At 52.1% G+C, this 19,636-nt stretch overlaps 1 protein-coding gene across 4 annotated transcripts in view; it reads right to left on the bottom strand.

Annotated features, from left to right (window-relative positions):
* The window catches only part of TESC (tescalcin), a 64,389-nt gene that overhangs the window by 11,929 nt on the left and 32,824 nt on the right, over nt 1-19,636 (bottom strand). For 2 of the 4 annotated variants that reach the window (XM_070769599.1, XM_070769600.1), the window contains exon 3: nt 3,848-3,928. The exons of the other annotated variants lie outside the window; for them this stretch is intronic. In XM_070769599.1, coding sequence (XP_070625700.1) covers nt 3,848-3,928 — 81 coding nt within the window. The remainder of the gene's footprint in view (nt 1-3,847; nt 3,929-19,636) is intronic. 4 annotated transcript variants of the gene reach the window in all.

Here is a 19,636-nt window from a genome sequence, read left to right as displayed (position 1 = left end):
GTCACTCCCTAGAGCAGGGGTCTTGTGAGCCGCCCGCACTACAGGCCTGGGGACCCCCTGACTCCCTCCCCATCATATCCAATCTTCTTCTCTCCTAGGACAGCCTGGGCCAGCTTCCACCATCCCGACCGGCAGAGGCCAGGATGAGCTCCGCAAAAAGCAAGTCAGAGATGTCCCTGGCGGTCCAGTGGCTAAGACTCTGCACTCCCAACGCAGGGGCCCAGGTTCCCTCCCTGGTCAGGGAACTAGATCCCACATGCTGCAACTAAGACCCAATGCAGCCAAATAAATAAATTAATTAAAAAAAAAAAAAAAAAGCAAATTAGACTCTGTTGCTCCCTTGCTCAATGCTCTCTGGAAGCTTCTCCAGCTCTTGTGGTGACTCCCCCCACCACAAGCCTCCACCTGGTCTCCCAGGTCTCAGCCCAGCCCTTGCCCCCGTTTCCGGCCGCACACCCCTCATGAGGGGCTCAAAGGCCTGATGACACCTTGCAGACACCCAACATTCCCTGACTGACCAAGGGTCTCCCTCCATCCTTCGGGAGGCACCTGCCTGTGCCCGCGCTCATGGCTCTGTCCTAACGTTGGATGCTCCAAGCAAGGCGGGGGTCTCTCCTGCCTCTGACTGTGGATTCAGGGCCACTTGTCCTCTGGCTGGAGGGAGGTTTCTGCTCCAGCTCGGGCCCAGGCCCAGCCCCCTTGGCAGGCAGCGTATCAGTCCTGGAGAGCAGCCTGGCCACACCCAACTTCCACCCCCACCTGAAAACACAACTCCTGGAACCTGTTCCCAGTTCCCCAGCGGACAGCGGAGGGCCAAGCAACCTCCGGCCAGCCTTGCTTTAAGGAACAGCTTCCCTGGTGGCTCAGATGGTAAAGAATCCGCCTGCAATGCGGGAGACCAGGGTTCAATCCCTGTGTTGGGAAGATCTCCTGGAGAAGGAAATGGCTACCCACTCCAGGATTCCTGCCTGGAGAATCCCATGGACAGAGGAGCCTTGGGGGGGCCAGTGGGGGAAGGCAGGTACAGTCCACGGGGTCACAGAGAGTCGGATGCGACTGAGCACTGAGCGTACCGTGGCTCTTGAACACACGTCACCTCAGCACAGCCTCACAGCAACGCCATGAGGCAGGGGCTGTTACTACCGTCATCGTTCTGTATATGAGCAAAGTGAGGCAGCCTCCTGGTGTCCACGGCCCCGCCCCCACCAATCAGGGCAGTAGAGGTTTCCTGGGGTCCCCCTCCAGCCCCGCCACTCTCCTCCTGGGCTGTCGGTGAGGACAGAAGAACCAAGCCCTTGGCCCCAGGTGGGCTCCACAGGCCCGGGGGGCAGCGGGGTCACTGGGACCTCTGGGGTGTCCCCCTCTCCCCATCTTGGCCCACCCGGTACATGAAGACACCAGCCCCTCCAGCTCCAAGCACAGAAGGCTGGGTCCCCGGAGCCCGGCCAACCTCACAGCTGCCCCGGTCTCATCCCGTCTTTCAGAGACAAGCCTCACAGGCAGGCGCCCGCGGGCCTGTGTACACACAGACACACACATCTGCACGCCGCCCCCTTCTCGTGTCAGGCGCCACGACACTCTGGTCACCCTTCACCATCTTCCTGCGACACCTCCAACCCTAGACCCCACGGGCCATATTGTCTCCACGTTGGGGGCCACATCACCCCATCCCCGCTCCACTACCTGTCAGGAACCCACCCCCTCCAATCCTGCTCTGCTCACTGCCCACCCTCCCAGGCCTCACCCTGGGATTCCGAAGGCAGAACCAGGGTTAAAAAGGAGGTGGGGATGCTGAATTCTACTCCCGTCTTCACCACGGACCACGTGACTTCAAACTATCCCTCTGTGAAGGGACGTGTGACAATTTGCTGAGGGTGATTCCTCAGATACCAGCTCCCTCACTTTCCTCTGCCCTCTGTCACCCCCTCCGGTATCTCAAAGCCACCCATCGCTATCCCTCTGCACTCAGGAGTCCTGGCTCCAGCCAGAGGGACCCTGGCCTCAGTCCCCGACAACCCACTGGCAGCCAGAGTGACGTCTGCAAGATGCCAACCTGCTTCATGCCCCACATACCTGCCTTAAAGCCTATCTGTGCCCCCACCCCTGATGCTGCTCCTGGGTTGAAGTCAAGACCCCTCTTGCTGGCCTAGGGTCTGCACGATGCGCCCTGCCCACCCCACACCTCTCCCCACGCTCAGCCTGTGTTCCAGCTGAGTCCCCTGTCACTTGTATATCTGGACTTTAGGCCACAGGGCCTTTGCACATGCAGTTCTGGTTTCTCCTTTGCCTGGTTAACTCCTGGGCACTTTCTCCTCAGGTCTCACCCCACAGGCCCTAGAGGAAGGTCTCTGCATTTTCTGGGGCAGCCAGAGGACTTCCCAGTCCCAGCCCATGAGCACTGAGGTCCTGCTTCTGGCTCAGGTCCCCATAGTCCTGGCAGAACTGAGCTGGGCGGTTCAGGCTCGCATGACTTGAAGCCCATCCAGGGAGACCCCACCTATCACATGATCTCAACACACCAGTTCCCTTCCTTCCTCTTTCTGCCCGCTCCTCTGCTCCTCAGCGATCTCTGCAGACACAGGGTGTCAGCCCGAGAGTGTGCCCATCCCCCATGTCCATCTCCTACCTCCTCACTAAGCCTCAGACACAGTGATGTCCCTCCCGATACCTGAGTCTTTCAACCCTGACGACACTGGACATTTGGAGACATGGGCTCTGACCTTAGCCTCAGCTCTGGGACACTGTCCATGGTGCCTCTCTCTGCCTCAGTTTCTCCATCTGTAAGCCAGGGCACTGAGCATACTCTGGCTCTTCAACACACATCATCTCAGCACAGTCTCACAGCAACACCGCAAGGCAGGTGTATCACCATCATTCTATCAATAAGGAAAGTGAGGCAGCCCCCAGGAGGGCGCCAGTGAGCCTGCTTCCTGGTATCCATGCCCCATGAGGTCCCCATTTCAAGTGTGGGGAGACCCAGAGACTCACTTCTGAAGAAAACAATAAAGAAAAGTTGATGGAATGTTATGTGCAAGATGAAGTTCCAATAGATTCCATCTCAAGTGCCCAGTCTCTCTCTTCTCCCTCCCTCCCTCTCTCTCTTTCTCCCTGGAACATCTTACTCTTGAGGGAACCCAGCTGCCAGGTGTGGTAACTCTGGGGATTGGTTCATGAGCTGCCAACATCCAGGTGGATGAGCTCGGAAGCAGAGCCTCCCCCAGTCATGCCTTTGGGTGACTGCAGCCCGAGTTAACCCTCCCTGAGCCAGAGAACCCAAATCCCTGATGCATAGAACTGGTGAGCTAATAAATATGTATTGTCTTAAACTGCTAAGTTTGCTGCTGCTGCTGCTAAGTCGCTTCAGTCGTGTCCGACTCTGTGCGACCCCATAGACGGCAACCCACCAGGCTCCGCCGTCCCTGGGATTCTCTAGGCAAGATCACTGGAGTGGGTTGCCATTTCCTTCTCCAATGCATGAAAGTGACAAGTGAAAGTGAAGTCGCTCAGTCGTGTCCAACCCTCAGCGACCCCATGGACTGCAGCCCACCAGGCTCCTCCATCCATGGGGTTTTCCAGGCAAGAGTACTGGAGTGGGGTGCCATCGCCTTCTCCGAAACTGCTAAGTTTAGGGGGGGGGGAGCAATTTGTTATGCAGCCATAACTAAGGAATACAGAGGCTGAGAGAGACTGAGTGAGCTGTCCCAAGTCACCTAGCCACGAATCCAGAACTGCTAGACCTCTGGCCCATGCTCACAACTCCTACCAACATGAGTTATGACAGAGGTTACAAAGGCAAAACACTCCCCACAAAGTCACCCACCATCAGCATTCCAGGAGAAGGGCCCACCTGTTGTCGAAGAAGGCACGGACGATTTTGGACCGGATTGGGTTGAGCTCCAGGTCAGGGACGTTGTTGAAGTTCTCCTTCCTGGGTTTCCAAGGAGGCACACCGGGAAATGAGGGAGAAAAGAATGACATCAGAGAGCGTGTTCATCACCTCTCATGTTGTGTTTTCTGAGCAGGCCCTACGAGAATGGTCTGGAATTCCCAAGTCAGGACTGGGGTTCGCTGCACTGGTCCACCTCCTCCTCTAACCCTTGGACCAGCGGGGCCACAGAGGGCCTGGAGGCTCAGAGGCGCCTTTGGGAATCTGACAGATGTCCCGGACATCCACCCTGCCCATCCCCCAGAAAGATGCAGCAACACAAGACCTGCATCCTATTCCGAGGGGTCAGATACCCCAGTAGGGAAACCCTGAGTTGGCTATCCTGGAATCAGAGCAGCAAGCTGCTCGCTTGGAGATTTCAAAAACAGTGTCCACACTAGGTTAAAAACCTGGAGTTACACATGACCCAGTGATTCCATGGCTAGGTATATACCTGGATATGTCCCAAGAGAAATGAAAACATTCATCCACATAGAAATTTGCCTGTGAATATTGATAGAAGTGGGCTTCCTGGGTAGCTTAGCTGGTAAAGAATGCCTGCAATGCAGAAGACTTGGGTTCAGTCCCTGGGTTGGGAAGATCCCTTGGAGGAGAGCATGGCAACCCATACCAGTATTCTTGCCTGGAGAATCCCCATGAACAGAGAAGCCTGGTGGGTTACAGTCCATAGGGTCACAAAGAGTCGGACACAACTGAGCGGCTAAGCACATTCAGCCATTAAAAGGAAATAAATACAGACACAGGCCACAATACAGATGGACCGTATAGACACGGTGCTAAGTGAAATAAGCTGGGCCACACAGTGTATGATTTCATTTATATGAAAAGTCCAGAAGAAATCAATCCATAGAGACAGAAAGGAGATTCGTGGTTGCCAGAGGCTAGGGGATTGGGAGCCATGCTGGGGAACGGTATTAAGGGTACGAGGACTCTTTAGGGGGTGATGAAAACGTTGTCAAACTGACTGTGGTGATGGATACAGTGCTCTGGAAGCATACTAAAAGCCAATTGCATTGCACATTTTAGTGGGTAAATCGCTGGATATGCGAATTCTATTTCAGTAAAGCTGTTCAAAGAAAGAGAGAAATGTTCGTATGAGATGGTGAATTTCAAACACAGCCACCCTGTGGCTGAGGCCAGGTGTCGCTGGGTCCCAGAGGCTGTGAATTTGCAGTCATGGAGGCAGGTAAGTCCCCAGCTGCCTGACCTTCCCGCATAAGGCTGTCCTTTGTTCTCGGACCTGCTTCCTGCTCACCTTTTCTTCTGCTCTGTGGATTTCAACAGGCAGTGGCCTTGGTAGGGACCCAGGACACAGGCTGGTAATCCCGGGGAATAAGGAGGCAGACCCAGCTTGGGGAAGCTGGGAGGATATCAGCCACTTAAAAGTAGAATGTCCAGTAGCCCTCAGATTTAGAACTTGAACCTAGAACCAACCCACGCTGGGAAGGAGGAAGTGCCACATACAAGGGGCACTCTGCACCATCAGAGCTGGAAGGCTCTGTAAACACACAGCTGAGCCCTGTCCTGCCCCCACCAAACAGATGGGGGAGCTGAGGCTCAGACAGAAGAAGCAGGACCTACCCGGGGCCCGGATGCCTCCATCTTCTCTCCCTCTCCAAGCTGTCTCCCACCTCTCCCCACCACTCAGTGCTCCTAGCTTCGTTTGCTTGCAGCATCTGGCCAAACTCAGGAGCCAGCATCAACGGATGCCAACATTTCAGATTCCTGAGGTTCCCAGTTCTGAAGGCAACCCACTCAGAGCAGCTGGCCCACAGCACTGGAATATTATTCAGCCATAAAAAGGACTGCAGTGCTGACCCATGCTACAACAGAGATGAACTTCAAGAGCAAGATGCTAAGTGAAGGCAGCCAGACACAAAAGGCCACACGGTGTATGATTCTATGTATGAATATATGAGATGTCCAGAATAAGCAAATCCAGGGAGACAGAAAGCAGACTGGCGGGTGCCAGGGACTGGGGGACAGTTGACAGCTAGCAGATACAGGGTTTCTCTTGGCAGTGATGAAAATGTTCTTATATGGACTGTAGACTAAGTGGATGAATTGTATAACATGTGAATTATATCTCAATCAGGCTGTTTTAAGGGCTTCCCAGGGGGCTCAGTGGTTGAAGAACCTGCCTGCAATGCAGGAGGCAAAGGTTCGATCCCTGGGTCAGGAAGACCTCTCCCTCGCCCCAGAGGAGGGCATGGCAACCCACTCCAGTATTCTTGCCTGGGAAACCCCATGGACAGAGGAGCCTGGCGGGCGACAGTCCATGGGGCTGCAAAGAGTCAGACACGACTGAAGCAACTGAGCACAAGCATGAGCAAGTCTGCTTTAAAATATTCCTAAAATATTTTTTAAAAACTAGAAAGCAAAGAGCCACTGCACCACAGCTTCATCAATATAGAGCTCAAAAGGTGAGGCGCTAACCTGTGCAGCTCAGAGTCAGGTTCATGGTCAACTATCTCCAGGGTTGGTCACTAGGAGACAGCACGAGGCCTGGGGCCAAGGATGCTCTGCCCTTGCTCTGGTTTGGGGTCACGGGTGTGTTTCAGCTTGTGAAAGCTCGTCTCACTGTTCCCGTCACTGTTCACACACCCAACAGTCTGCACTGCTCTGGCACGGCACCCGTGAGTGAGATGCAGTGACGGGAGGAAACACACGGAAAACCCAGAGCCCCCGGGATGGGAACAGCTCAAGTCAAAGGGACTATGTGGGGTTTGAGAGGGGATGTGGGGAGAAAGGAGAGGAAGCCAGCAGCTGCTGCACGGCTAGTTAGCACGAGACCCCAAGCCCTCTCTGGCTTTTCTTGGCCAGTCTTGGTGACTGTCAACCCTTCCTCAGCCTCAGTCTCCTCATCTACAAAGTGGGCGCAGCCTCTGGAATCACATTGGGGTTCTACCAGCTCTGCCACCTGGGACAAGCGACTTGGCTTCTCTTAAGCTCGGGCTTGCTCTTCTGCACTCAGGAGCCTCAGAGGGTTGTGGCGAGCATTCCTGGGAGGAAGTCTGGAACACAGCACGCATGGTGTCCTGTGAGGAGCGAGGGCTTTCAGGTGCCCGAGAGCATGGGTACAGGCCTCGCGTTCCCATAGCACCACATCCTCAAGGCCTCCCGTAACCAGAGGCAGCGCAAGCACAGAGCACACACGGTGAGCTGCAGGGAGAGTCGGCGTGGGCGGAGCATTGGGTGTGGGCGTGGCATTGGCCCCAGGCCCCGCCCCTTCCTCCAGCGTCCTTGCCCTTCAGCGTCCCGAGGCACTCCTGGTTCGCAGATCCTTGCAGAGCATCACAACCCTGCTCTGCCCTGTGGAGCCCAGGTAGGGGCTCTCAATGGAGCTTTGTCCCAGGGCTGCTGGAAGGACCACATTCAGGGATACACCGGGAAAGTGGGTCTGACTGATTCCCCAGGAGGGAACAGAAGCCAAAGCTGCAGGTTCTAAAGGGACTGGGAGAAAACAGGTCCTCATGCTTATTAAGGTGGCAAGGAGGGACACACCAGCAGCACCCCTGGCACCAGGAGATCCCACAAAAGGTAGCGGGGCCCCGGGCTGACATGAGAGGGCAACATCTCAGGAGGAGGACAGAGGCAGGAGGACTTCAAAGAACCCAACTGTACGACTGAGCGACTAGAGAAGAAAATTAACAACCAAAGAGAGGTCTGGCCTTCCACTGACAGAGGGCAGGCAGATGTTAGGAATCGAGCTGGGGAGACAGTGTCACGGTGTCCTGGCCTCAGCCCCCAGCAGGTCTGTGCAGGTGTCCTTGAATCCTAGCTGCCTTTCTCTGTAAGCCAGGACCAGTCTCCCTCACCGTGGGCACCTTACTGATGCTCCCAGCCTCAGTTTCCTCATCTGTGAACTGGGTACAGACCAAGCAGTAACCCCACCCCCACACACACCCATATCAAAGCAGAAGCGAAGCCAAGCACAGCTGGGGCCAGTCCAGGCTCTGCCCCACACCAGGCACATGCCCTGGTTGAGGCACTGCAGATCCCAGAGTCTTAATTTCTTATCTATAAAATGGGCATCATGGAAATATCCAGGCAGCATCATGGGGTAATGAGGTGATTAGGTGAGATAAACACACAGAAGGTGCTACTGGGCTCCCCAGGCGGCACTAATGGTAAAGAACCTGCCTGCCAATGCAGGAGACATAAGAGTTGGGGGTTCGATCCTTGAGTTGAGAAGGTCCCTGGGAGGAGGGTATGGCAACCCACTCCAGTATTCCTGCCTGGAGAATCCCATGGACAGAGGAGCCTGGTGGGCTACAGTGCATGGGGTTGCCAAGAGTTGGACACAACTGAGCAACTTCACACACACACACAAGGCGCTATTAGCATAACGTGTGACACGCAGTGAGTTCATTTTAAACAGTGATAATGGTGATAGTAGCAGCAGCTAACCTTCTATAGACACCCCAGGTGGCAGGTACTGTTTGCGAGCTTTACATTATGAAAGTAGGAACATATTCCCACCTTACAGATGAGGAAACTGAAGCAGAGAGGTGAAGTAACATCTTATTGCTGAGAACGATGCCCCGACTTAGAGTCTGGATGCCCAGCCTTGGAGCAACTTCTCCTGAGTTCTGTCTGGTCCTGGGGAGGCAGTGGGCACTTCTGCGGTATCTGCCAACATCCTTCTTCAACGAGTTGAGCTGCAGGCCTTGAGCCCAGAGGCAGGGAAAGGCCAACTGCAGTTTAGGACATGGAAAGATGCGGGGAGCTGCCCGTGAGAACGGGGTCCTTTGTCCGAAGGATACAGCTCTGGGAGCTGCCTCAGTCCTTGAGGGTTTGCTTGCAAACATAGCTCTCTGTCCCGCCACCCCAGAGATTAGGCGCTTATTTACTGCAGACACCTGGAGTTCTGTGCAAACTTCTCACGCACAGAGAAATGTTATCTGGTGTAAGAAATAATAACAGGGAGCCATTCCCATGCTCTCAAGATTTCTTGTGACTGTTTGTAAGATGTATAGGCCAACCAAGAAAAAATGTCAACTGTCTTGTCTTTCTCACGCTTTTCTGTATAAATATAAGATGCTGAATAAAGTTGGGGTCAGACTGTGTCCCTTCGTGGAGACGTGTCTGAACCTCTCGACCCCATCTTTGTTGTAGTCTCTTGCTTTACTTTCTTTCTTAGCCCTGCCGTGCACGTTCTCGGGACCTAATCAACTTTGCCGGCTGGCACCAGCAGAAGGAGGCATTTATCTGAGGGCACGGAACAGGACAGGACCAGGACTTTCCTGCAAGGATCTTTTGCACAAAGGTACGTGGACAGGAGAACCGCCTGGTGCAAGCAGAGAACTCTTGGGAGTTCCCTGGAAGTCCCGTGGTTAGGACTCTGTGCTTTCACTGCCATGGCCCCAAGGTTCAATTCCTGGTCGAGCAACTAAGAAGATCCTGCAAGCCGTGCGGTGCAACCCCTGTGCCCCCCAAACTAGGGAATTTGGGCACTTCTCAAACACAAACTTGCACACAAATCCTGGGGATCATGGTAAAAAGCGGGTTCTGACTCTACAGTCCTGTAAAGGCCAGTTTCAGTCTCATTTCCTTTTCTCCCTCGAGCCCCGAGGTGCCCATCAGGCTGGTCGAACCAGCTCAGCCCAAGGCCTCCCCCCACCTATGGGAACTGCCCTGTATCACCCAGAGCCCAGCACTGGGGGCGGGGCACTGCTCGGGGGCAGGAGCTGACCCACTGTGGCCAGTGGTCCAGCGACGCCGCCCCAGTGACCAGCGGGAAGGGTCTGCCCACACGGGGCCCCTGGGCTCACATCCTTGGGGCCCATAAAATTAAAAGACGCTTACTCCTTGGAAGGAAAGTTATGACCAACCTAGACAGCATATTAAAAAGCAGAGACATTACTTTGCCAACAAAGGTCCATCTAGTCAAGGCTATGGTTTTCCCAGTGGTCATGTATGGATGTGAGAGTTGGACTGTGAAGAAAGCTGAGCGCCAAAGAATTGATGCTTTTGAACTGTGGTGTTGGAGAAGATTCTTGAGAGTCCCTTGGACTGTGAGGAGATCCAACAAGTCCATCCTAAAGGAGATCAGTCCTGGGCGTTCATTGGAAGGACTGATGTTGAAGCTGAAACTCCAATACTTTGGCCACCTGATGCGAAGAGCTGACTCATTTGAAAAGACCCTGATGCTGGGAAAGATTGAGGGCAGGAGGAGAAGGGGACGACCGAGGATGAGATGGTTGGATGGCATCACCAACTCAATGGACATGAGTTTGGGTGAACTCCGGGAGTTGGTGATGGACAGGGAGGCCTGTGCTGCAGTTCATGGGGTTGCAAAGAGTCAGACACAACTGAGCGACTGAACTGAACTGAAACTCTCCTGCTTGAGGCCCTCTTGTATCCTCTGAGGCTGAGTGCTCTGTGAGCTCAGGCATGTTCAATCACCCCCGTATCCCAATGATGGGAGAGGTCAATGACCTCCATTTTACAGATGAGAAAATGAGGCCTAGAGAGGTGAAGTGACCAAGCTATAGTCACACAGTTACAAGAAGAGCTTTGAATCCAGCACTCACCACCCCATGCACTTCCTCACACCCGCTACTTCCTTCCAGTTTGGTATGTTTTTACTTCAAAGAGAGAACAAGGGACCTTCCTGGGGCATCTGCTCCTCCCCAGCCCCGAGAGGCCCCATCCAGGACCCAAAAGACAGCAAGGCAAGCACCCACAGGGGAAGGAAAGACTGAAAACCACAGAGGAGGGTGGGCGGGCGCTTCCTCCTGCCTCAGTGTGGCTTGGTTTCCGGTGGCGGTGAGGCTCAGCTCAAGTGCAAAGTTCTCTCTGCAGGTCCGGGGAGGCTTCTTGGCTTGAGGCCCCGGCCTCCCTGCTCTGTGCTGGTCCAGGGCTTCCCCCATCAAGGCAGGCCACCGGCCCCACACTGCCAGACCCACCCCCCACACTCGGTATTTACTTGTGACGGTTAAACAGTGGGGAACTGGGGGCCCCACGGGGCTCGTGCAGGAGCGGGCACGCCCCATCCAGCACGTGTCTTCCTGGGAAATGCTGAGCCACTCAGAGCACAGCACCCATACCAGCAGCAGCATCACTTGGGAGCTTGTGAGAAATGCCGAGTCTTGGCCGGGCCCAGACCTCCTGAATCAGAACCCCCATTTCACCACTATTGCCAGCATTCCTGTGCAAGTTCGAGAAGCGCCAAGAATTCCCGACACACGGTGAGTGGTTCTCCTATCCACATGACGATGTCCGCCTGGCACACAACAGTGTGCAGTTGCTCAGTTGTGTCTGACTCTTTGTGACCCCATGGCCTGTAGCCCGCCAGGCTCCTCTGCCCATGGGATTTCCCAGGCAAGAATACTGGAGTGGGCTACCATGCCCTCCTCCAGGGGATCTTCCTGACCTGGGTATCGAACCTGCGTCTCCTGCTCTGCAGGTGGGTTCTTTACTGATGTCTTTGCACAGAAGATTCTGGCCAGAAGGCTCTGGCCCCCGGCCCCAGGCAAATGTGTCTTTCAAATGCGGAGGCAGCATCAGCAAAGTGATTCCTCCCCCACAGGCTTCCCGCCTCCTCCTGCCTGCTTCACACCTAGGACCGGCCATCCCTCAACACCTGTCATGTACTCATTCCAGCGGGAGTGACAGGTATTCCAGCACCTTCCTGGTGTCAGGCCCTGTTCCGGGTGCTGGCTTCAGCAGTGATGGGACAGACATGATCCCTCCTGGCATTTCAGCGAGGGCAAAAATAGAGACGGAAAATGGAACTTTCAAGGCAGCAACAAGCGCTCTGCAGACACACCAAGCAGTGGGAACGGATGCGACCGCAGGGAGTTGGTGACATCCCCGTGGGCTGGTCAGGGAAGGCCTCGGAGTGAAGGGGACACGTGAGCAAAGACCTGCAGGAGGCGACTGCTCCCCCCAGGGGACTCTTGGTGACGCCTGGAGACATTTCTGGTTGTCTCACTGGGAAAAGGTGCTCCAGGAAGCCAGGGACACTGCACAACATCCTGCAATAATACATCCTAACTCCACTCTGCCCCTAGCAAGCCTGATCCAGCTCTGGGCTTCCCTGGTGGCTCAGTGGTAAAGAATCCATCTGCCAATGCAGCAGACACGGGTTCCGTCCCTGATCCGGGAAAACCCCACATGCCTCGGAGCAACTAAGCCCGTCCGCCACAACTACTGAGTCTGTGCTCTAGAGCCCAGGAACCGCAACTACTGAAGCCTGAATGCCTAGAGCCTGTTCTCCACAACGACAGACGCCACCGCGATGAGCAGCTCATGTTCTGCAACTGGAGAGTAGCCCCTGCTAGAGGCAACTAGAGAAAAGCCCGCACGCAGCACCCAAGATCCGGCACAGCCAAACATAAATAAAATTAAATAATTTTTTTTAAAGTACCTACTAAAATTAAAAAAAAAAAAATAACCCAGCCAATGGAAACTCTGCTCTGAGGAAGAGTGTTCTAGAAGGAAGGAAGGGTGTGTGCTAGAGCCCTGAGGCGGGAACAGCAAGAACATCCTTGCAGCTGGAACAGGAGTAAAAAAAGGTCAGGGGGTCGGAGGGGTGGTGGGATGCGAGGATCTGCAGGACACGTGCTGACCAGGTGGCTGTTATTTTTACTTGGCAAGGTAGAACCTTTGGAGCAGAGAGGTGCCATTTTCAAAGGCTCCCCCTGCCGCTCATGCATTACTGTGGGTGTCTATGAGGGTGGGGCAGTGAACAGGAGCGGCATATCCAGAAGTGGGGGGATGGTGTGAGATGAAGGCAACCCGGGAGGATGATGGGGGCTCTCCTTGGGACACGTTAAGTATGAGATGCCGCAAGAACATCAAGGGAACGAGCAGTGGCTGGGGTTCAGAGGAGATGGCCCAGCCACAAACTGGGCAGTTAGCATCCACGTGGTACTTTGAGCCTAGGCTGAGTCTTCCATTTCGGGTCCTTCCTACGGCCAAGTCGGGCCTCTGCGATCTGCCCCAACCGGCCAGTCCTCTTATCGCTCGGGCTGATGAAGCTCGGCCCCACCTCTGTCTGGAGCAGCCTTCCCTCTTCCCTCCACACGCCGCAGCCGCCTCAGAGGGGCCCGTGCTGACCACCCGTCCCCAGGTCCTTCTCCCCATGGTGGTCCCAAGGATGCGCCCTCTGCCCCGCTTCCTTCCTCCATCATCGTGTATTGTGAGCTTATATGCTAGTTTCCTCGCTCACACTCACATGCACACCTCAACAGAGCCCCCCGCCCCCTGGGGCAGTCAGCACTAGAACCCACCACAGAAGGTCCTGACGCCTGCTTCTGTAAAGCAATGACTGGGTCAAGTATTTATCATCCTGGGAAAAGAATCTCTTAAAACTTTTTAAGTGAGTCACCACTAATATATCTAAGACCATTTAGAAACCTTCTTTCCACTCCGGGGGACACCTAGGCACCTTTCACACCAAGCTGACACTTTCATGGCTCCCATTCTCATATCTGCCCTCACCTGAGTAGGTGTGGGAGCCCTGGGGCCACTCCCTCCTGATGTTTCCTGGCCAGTGTTACAAGTAACTGCGGGTCTTTCTTTCTAAGTGAATGTGCATCATCTCAGCTGAGGCTTTAAAGAGAGGTCTGGTTACCTCCTGAGTGAAAGACACGCATAATGTCTCTTTGTGACCCCATGGACTACACTGTCCATGGATTCTCCAGGCCAGAATACTGGAGTGGGTAGCCTTTCCCTTCTCCAGGGGATCTTCCCAAACTAGGGATCGAACCGGAGTCTCCTGCATTGCAGATGGATTCTTTACCAACTGAGTTAACAGGGAAGCCTGGTTACCTCCTTGAATACGGCAAATACTGGCCATGAAACAGCCTCGCGATCTAAGCGGGGCCCCAATTCTCTCACTGTCAGGCATATTCTTTTTTTTTAAGTAAATCTTTAGCTACTTGACAGAGTTAAAAAGCAAAGTAAACAGGTTAAAAAGTGACTTAAAAAGACAGATACACCCACATATTCACAGCACTCTTATTTACAACAGCCAAGATATGGAAGCCACCTAATAGTCTGTCGACAGATACATGGATAAAAAAGATGTTTTACATATATATATGTATATATATATAATGGAATATTACTTAGCCATAAATAGGATGAAATTTTGCTGTTTTCAACAACACGGATGGGCTTGAAGGATATTATGCTTTGTGAAATAAATCAGAGAAAGATAAATACTGTATGTTATGACATGTATGTGGAATCTAGAAAATGAAAAATAAGTGACTTAATTTGGAGAAAAGCGATGTGATCACAGTGCTCCAGGGCTCTGGCTATTCCAACAGCCAGCCCTTAACCTTCCTGCAGGTTAAGCTGTGGGGCCTTAACCTTCTTAGCCTCAGTTTCTTGACCTGTCAGCTGGGGTAATGGTGTGAACTTCAGAGGGTCCCCGAGACCCTTAAGACCACACAGGTAATGGCAGCTCCTAACACCAAGCTAACCTCTCACTTGATAAAGCGATGGGAGGCACTGCCGAGGGGTGTAAAACAAGCCCTGGGGTTGGGACTTTGCTGGCTCCAGGGATCAAGCCCATCAGAACACTGCTTGGGGCTCTGGTGGTGTGGGCAGTGGGCAACTGCCTCCTTTCTCTTCCTCATGTACATCTGTGGTTGCGTTCATCCCAGGAATCACTCCACATGTGATGTGTCCAGTATTCATCTAAAACTATTTTTGCAGTGCAGCTCTATCTAATCAGGCGCCCTCCTGGCCTGCATCACTACGTTTGAAGGATTCTATCGCATCTATTTCTGGGGGTTGGTTAGCCTGCCAGAGCGCTCTCAGGAAGTAGAAGGCTGCTGTTTAAAACATCTGACACCTAAGGGACCCTACTAAAGGGAGAAAAAGTACAAGAAGCCATTCTTGTATTGTCTAAAATCAGTATCGTTTAATGAGCTTGCTTATGGAGGGTCTTCCTTCTAGAAGGAGAGCTTTTGAGGACAGAAGTCTCTGCATAGTAGGTGCTCGATAAATGAGTCAGAGGAACATTTTCTATCATGCATTTTTCACCAAGACCCCTTAGAACAAAGTGCTTTGTGATCAAGGTGCTCTCAGGTTTGGGGGATCCTGAAACACATATAATCTGGGGGACCCTTCCTAAAGAAAAAGAATGCAGCATTAGGAATTGAAAAAAAATTCAAGTGCTGGGCCTTGTAAGGAAGCCATACAGAGTGGAATCCATACAGAGTGGGGCCCTGACTTGGAAAGCCTCATGGTAAACTCACCCCTGAATGTCCTTACATGATCTTCAGCAAAAGAGGGAACATGACCAGACACAGTAGGAAGTGGGGGGGTTAAAATTAAAATCAATATTCAGGACTTTCCTGGTAGTCCAGCAGTTGGGACTCTGTGCTCCCAATGCAGGGAGCCCAGGCTCCATCCCTGGTCAGCGAACTAGATCCCACATGCCACAACTAAGACTCGTACAGCCAAATAAACAAACAAAAGTAAAATCAATTTTGGCAGTTTTTACCCTCTGATATTTTTTTTAAAGCTACCCTCAACTTACTAAAGTCATAAATTCAGAGACACAATTCTTCGTTAAGCTTTTAGATGTAACTTACAAGTCTATGTATAAAAGCTGCAGGTGTGAATGGGGCCTTTTGCACTGCTGTATTCAAAAGTCCAGGCCCTTCACTCTCTCAGAGGAGGGGGCCGAAGGGCCTGCAACCACCCACACCCCTCCCAGACTGGGGTGCTGGGCGCCACGCTCAGGGGACCCTGGTTGACGACTTTCACAAATCTCGGCACTAAAGAAACAAAGCTTCTTTCCATGCTCCGACATCCCAGCAAGGCTTCCCGAACGTGCCCGAGGATCAGAGAGGTTGAAGGCTCAGCCTGGGGTCACACAGGAAACCCGTGGCAGACTGGGGGCCAGAACACTGTCCGGGGCTGCTCACCCCTTCTGCCCAGGGAGGATGTGCAGGAAAGCCTAGGAGGACGGGAAAAGCTGCCCCCACGCCCTTCTCCAGCCCTGGAGGGTGGATGAGGGTCAGGCAAAGCAGCTCCAGGGGCTGGGAGGGGGCCCTGCATGCAGGCCTGTTTGCACCAGCGCTACATTTGGGTGGGGTCACCTCCTCCTGCAGGCTGGGCTGGCCTGTCACTGAGTGCAGCTGACACTGCCTGCCCAGCAGAGGCTGCAGACGCTGGAGCAGGGGCCGCGGTGTTGCTAATGGTGCCCTCATCCCAGGATGTCAGGGCACAGGGTCCTCAGAGAGCAGAGCAGGGAGACTGAGGTCCTTACTGGACACTCGCCAGTCACAGCCAGGCTCCCAGCTTCCTTACAGAGGGATCTCAGCACCAGGCTTGAGTCCCAGCTCCTCCACTTGTGAGCTGTGTGATCAGGGGCCAGGTATGTGACCTCTCTGAGCCTCACTTTCCCACGTCTCAGGTGGGGCGCTCCCCTACCTATGGGGTCGTCTAAGGCACACGTTAAAGACTGTATGGCACAAAGCACGCTGGAAATAAGGTGGCTTATTATCTGTGAACCGTCTCCACGTGCCAGGCCCCCAGATAAATCCTTTCACCACAAACATGTAAGCCCTGTGAAGGAGGGCTGTTAATAACGCCGGGTCTCATGTATACCATGCTTGGCGTTACGGAGAACTCTTCCGGCCAGTGTGCTCATTCGCTTGTTCCTCACTTCACTGCTCTCATTCATCCGTTCATTCAATCAGCTGCTCCCAGAGCATCTATCCTGTCATAAGCCCCAGACTCAGCACCAGAACCAAAGAAGAGATCCAGCTTCTGTTCCCCAAGGGGCCGGCCGTCTGTTAGAGGGGGTGGGGGTGGCTGGAAGAGGGGCAGTTACAATTCTGTGCTGCAAATGCTAGGCTGGGGCACCCCGCAGGAGGGATCTGTGGGCTGGGGCATCCCCCAGGAGGGGTCTGTGGGGATGCAGGGGGCAGGAGAGTGTCTTGGAGGAGGTGATGTCCACACTGAGACCTCAACAAAGCAAAACCCAGCAGCTGAAGACTGTGGTGGACCCCAACTAAAGAGCATGGACGTGACATTGACTGGGGAGCCCTCAGGGCTAGGGAGCAGCGGCTACTTGCTGGGTCCAGGTGGACAGAGTCAGGGGTTACTTGAGGGCAGGGCTGGGAAGGCAATGCATATGGTGCTCCTGGGGGTGGCTGTGCAAGAGATGGGTAAGTGGTGGGCAGGGTGGCAGGCGGAACCACCAGTTCAAACTCTCCCACATCCTGGCTTGACCTACAAGGTGTGGGAAGTAGGAGGCTGCACTTGGACGGCTCAGTACTTGGGAGAGGGGTGCCCCCTCCACCTATTCAAGCCTGGAGGGCAAATTGGATCCATTCCCAGGTGCTAGGCAAGGCCAACCTCACCAAGATGGCCTATGGTAGTTATAAATGCAGAGTCCTAGGCCCCACTCCAGTCTTGTGAGCCAAAACCCACGTTTGAGCAAAATTCCCCGGTGATTTGCACACACACTAATGGTGGGAAAGAGCCAGGGTAGACCGCTCACTATAACCAAGACAAGGAAACAGCCTAAATGTCCATCAACAGAGGAGTGGATAAAGAAGATGTGGAACATATATACTCAGCCATAAAAAGAATGAAATAATGCCATTTGCAGCAACATGGATGAACCCAGAGTAATTTATCACATTAAGTCAGAAAGACAAAGACAAGTATCATATGATATCACTTATATATGTGGAATCTAAAATATGAAATCTACTTATCTATGAAACATAAAGAGACCCACAGACATAGAGGACAGACTCCTGTTGTCAAGGTGGAAGGGAGAGGTCAGAGGAGACAGGGATTGGGAGTTTCAGGTTAACAGATGCAAACTATTATATACAGAATGATTGGAAGGGAAGAGGCAAAGCTGTCACTATATGCAGATGACATATTATACATATAGAAAATCCTAAGGACTCCACAAAAAAACTACTAGATCTGATAAATGAATTCAGCAAAGTAGCAGGATACAAGATTAACACTCAGAAAGCAGTTGCACTTCTTTACACTAATAATGAAATATCATCAGAAAGAAAATGTAAAAAAAAATACCTTTTAAAATTATACCAGCCCCCACCCCCAACAACAACAAAAAACCCTCAGGAAAAAAACCTCACCAGGGAGGTGAAAAGACTTAAAGGCAGATAACTACAAAACATTAAGAAATTACAGAAGATTCAAAGAAATGGAATGATATCCTATGTTCTTGAGTTGGAAGAATATTGTTAAAATGCCAATACTACCCAAAGCAATCTACAAATTTAATGTGATCCCTATAAATTACCCATGACATTTTTCATAGAACTAGAATAATCCAAAATTTTACATGGAACCATAAAAGACACAGAATTGCCAAAGCAATCCTAAGGAAAAAAAGTTGAGCATGAGGCATAACTCTCCCTGACTTCAGACTATACTACAAAAGTACAATAATTAAAACAGTGTGGTATTACCACAAAAACAGACACATGGATCAATAGAACAGAAGAGAGAACCCAGAAATAAACCCACACGCCTATGGTCAATTAATATTTGACAAAAGAAGTAAGAATATAAAATGGGAAGAAGACAATCTTCAGCAAGTGGTGTTGGGAAAGTTAAACAGCTACATGTAAATCAATGAAGTTGGAACACATCCTTACGGTCTACACAAAATAAACTAAAAGATGGCTTGAAGACATAAACATAAGACATGACATCATAAAACTCCTAGAAGAGAGCATAGGCAAAATATCCTGATATAAAATCATATCAACTTTTTTTGTCAGTCTCCAAAGTCGACAGAAATAAAAGCAAACAAATAGGAAATATTTAAACTGACAAGCTTTTGTACAACAGGGGAAACTATTTTTAAAAAAGGAAAAGACAATCTATGGAATAGGAGAAAATATTTGCAAATGATGTGACTGACAAGGGCTTATATATACAAACAGTTCATACAACTCAACAACAACAAAACAACCCAATTAAAAAGGGGCTGCTGCTGCTGCTGCTGCTAAGTTGCTTCAGTCATGTCCAACCCTGTGCGATCCCATAGACAGCAGCCCACCAGGCTCCCCTGTCCCTGGGATTCTCCAGGCAAGAACACTGGAATGGGTTGCCATTTCCTTCTCCAATGCATGAAAGTGAAAAGTGAAAGTGAAGTCGCTTAGTCGTGTCCGACTCTTAGCAACCCCATGGACTGTAGCCTACCAGGCTCCTCTGTCCGTGGGATTTTCCAGGCCAGAGTAGTGGAGTGGGTTGCCATTGCCTTCTCCTAAAAAGGGGCAGAAAGCCTAAACAGACATTTCTCCAAAGAAGATATACAGATGGCCAGCAGCACGTGAAAAGAGGCTCAGCATTACTAATGAGAGAAATGCAAATCAAAACTACAATGAGGTATCACCTCACACCAGTCAGAAGGTTGTCATTAAAAAATCTACAAATAACAAATGCTGGAGAGGGTGTGGAGGAAAGGGAACCCTCCTACAGTGTTGGTGGGGATGTAAATTGGTGCAGCCACTATGGAAAACAACACTGAGATTCCTTAAACTAAAAACAAAACCACCACATGATCTAGCAATCCCACTCCTGGACATATGTCTGGAGAAAACCATAATTCAAAAAGATACATGCACCCCAGTGTTCACTGCAGCACTGTTTACAGTAGCCAAGACACAGAAACAAACTAAATGCCCACTGCCAGAGGAATGGGTAAAGAAGATGTGGTAC

Source organism: Bos indicus, chromosome 17, assembly GCF_029378745.1.
Source record: "Bos indicus isolate NIAB-ARS_2022 breed Sahiwal x Tharparkar chromosome 17, NIAB-ARS_B.indTharparkar_mat_pri_1.0, whole genome shotgun sequence".
Lineage (NCBI taxonomy): Eukaryota > Metazoa > Chordata > Mammalia > Artiodactyla > Bovidae > Bos > Bos indicus.
The sequence above is the reverse complement of the archived record's forward strand: the minus strand, read 5'-3'. Positions and strand labels throughout refer to the sequence as shown.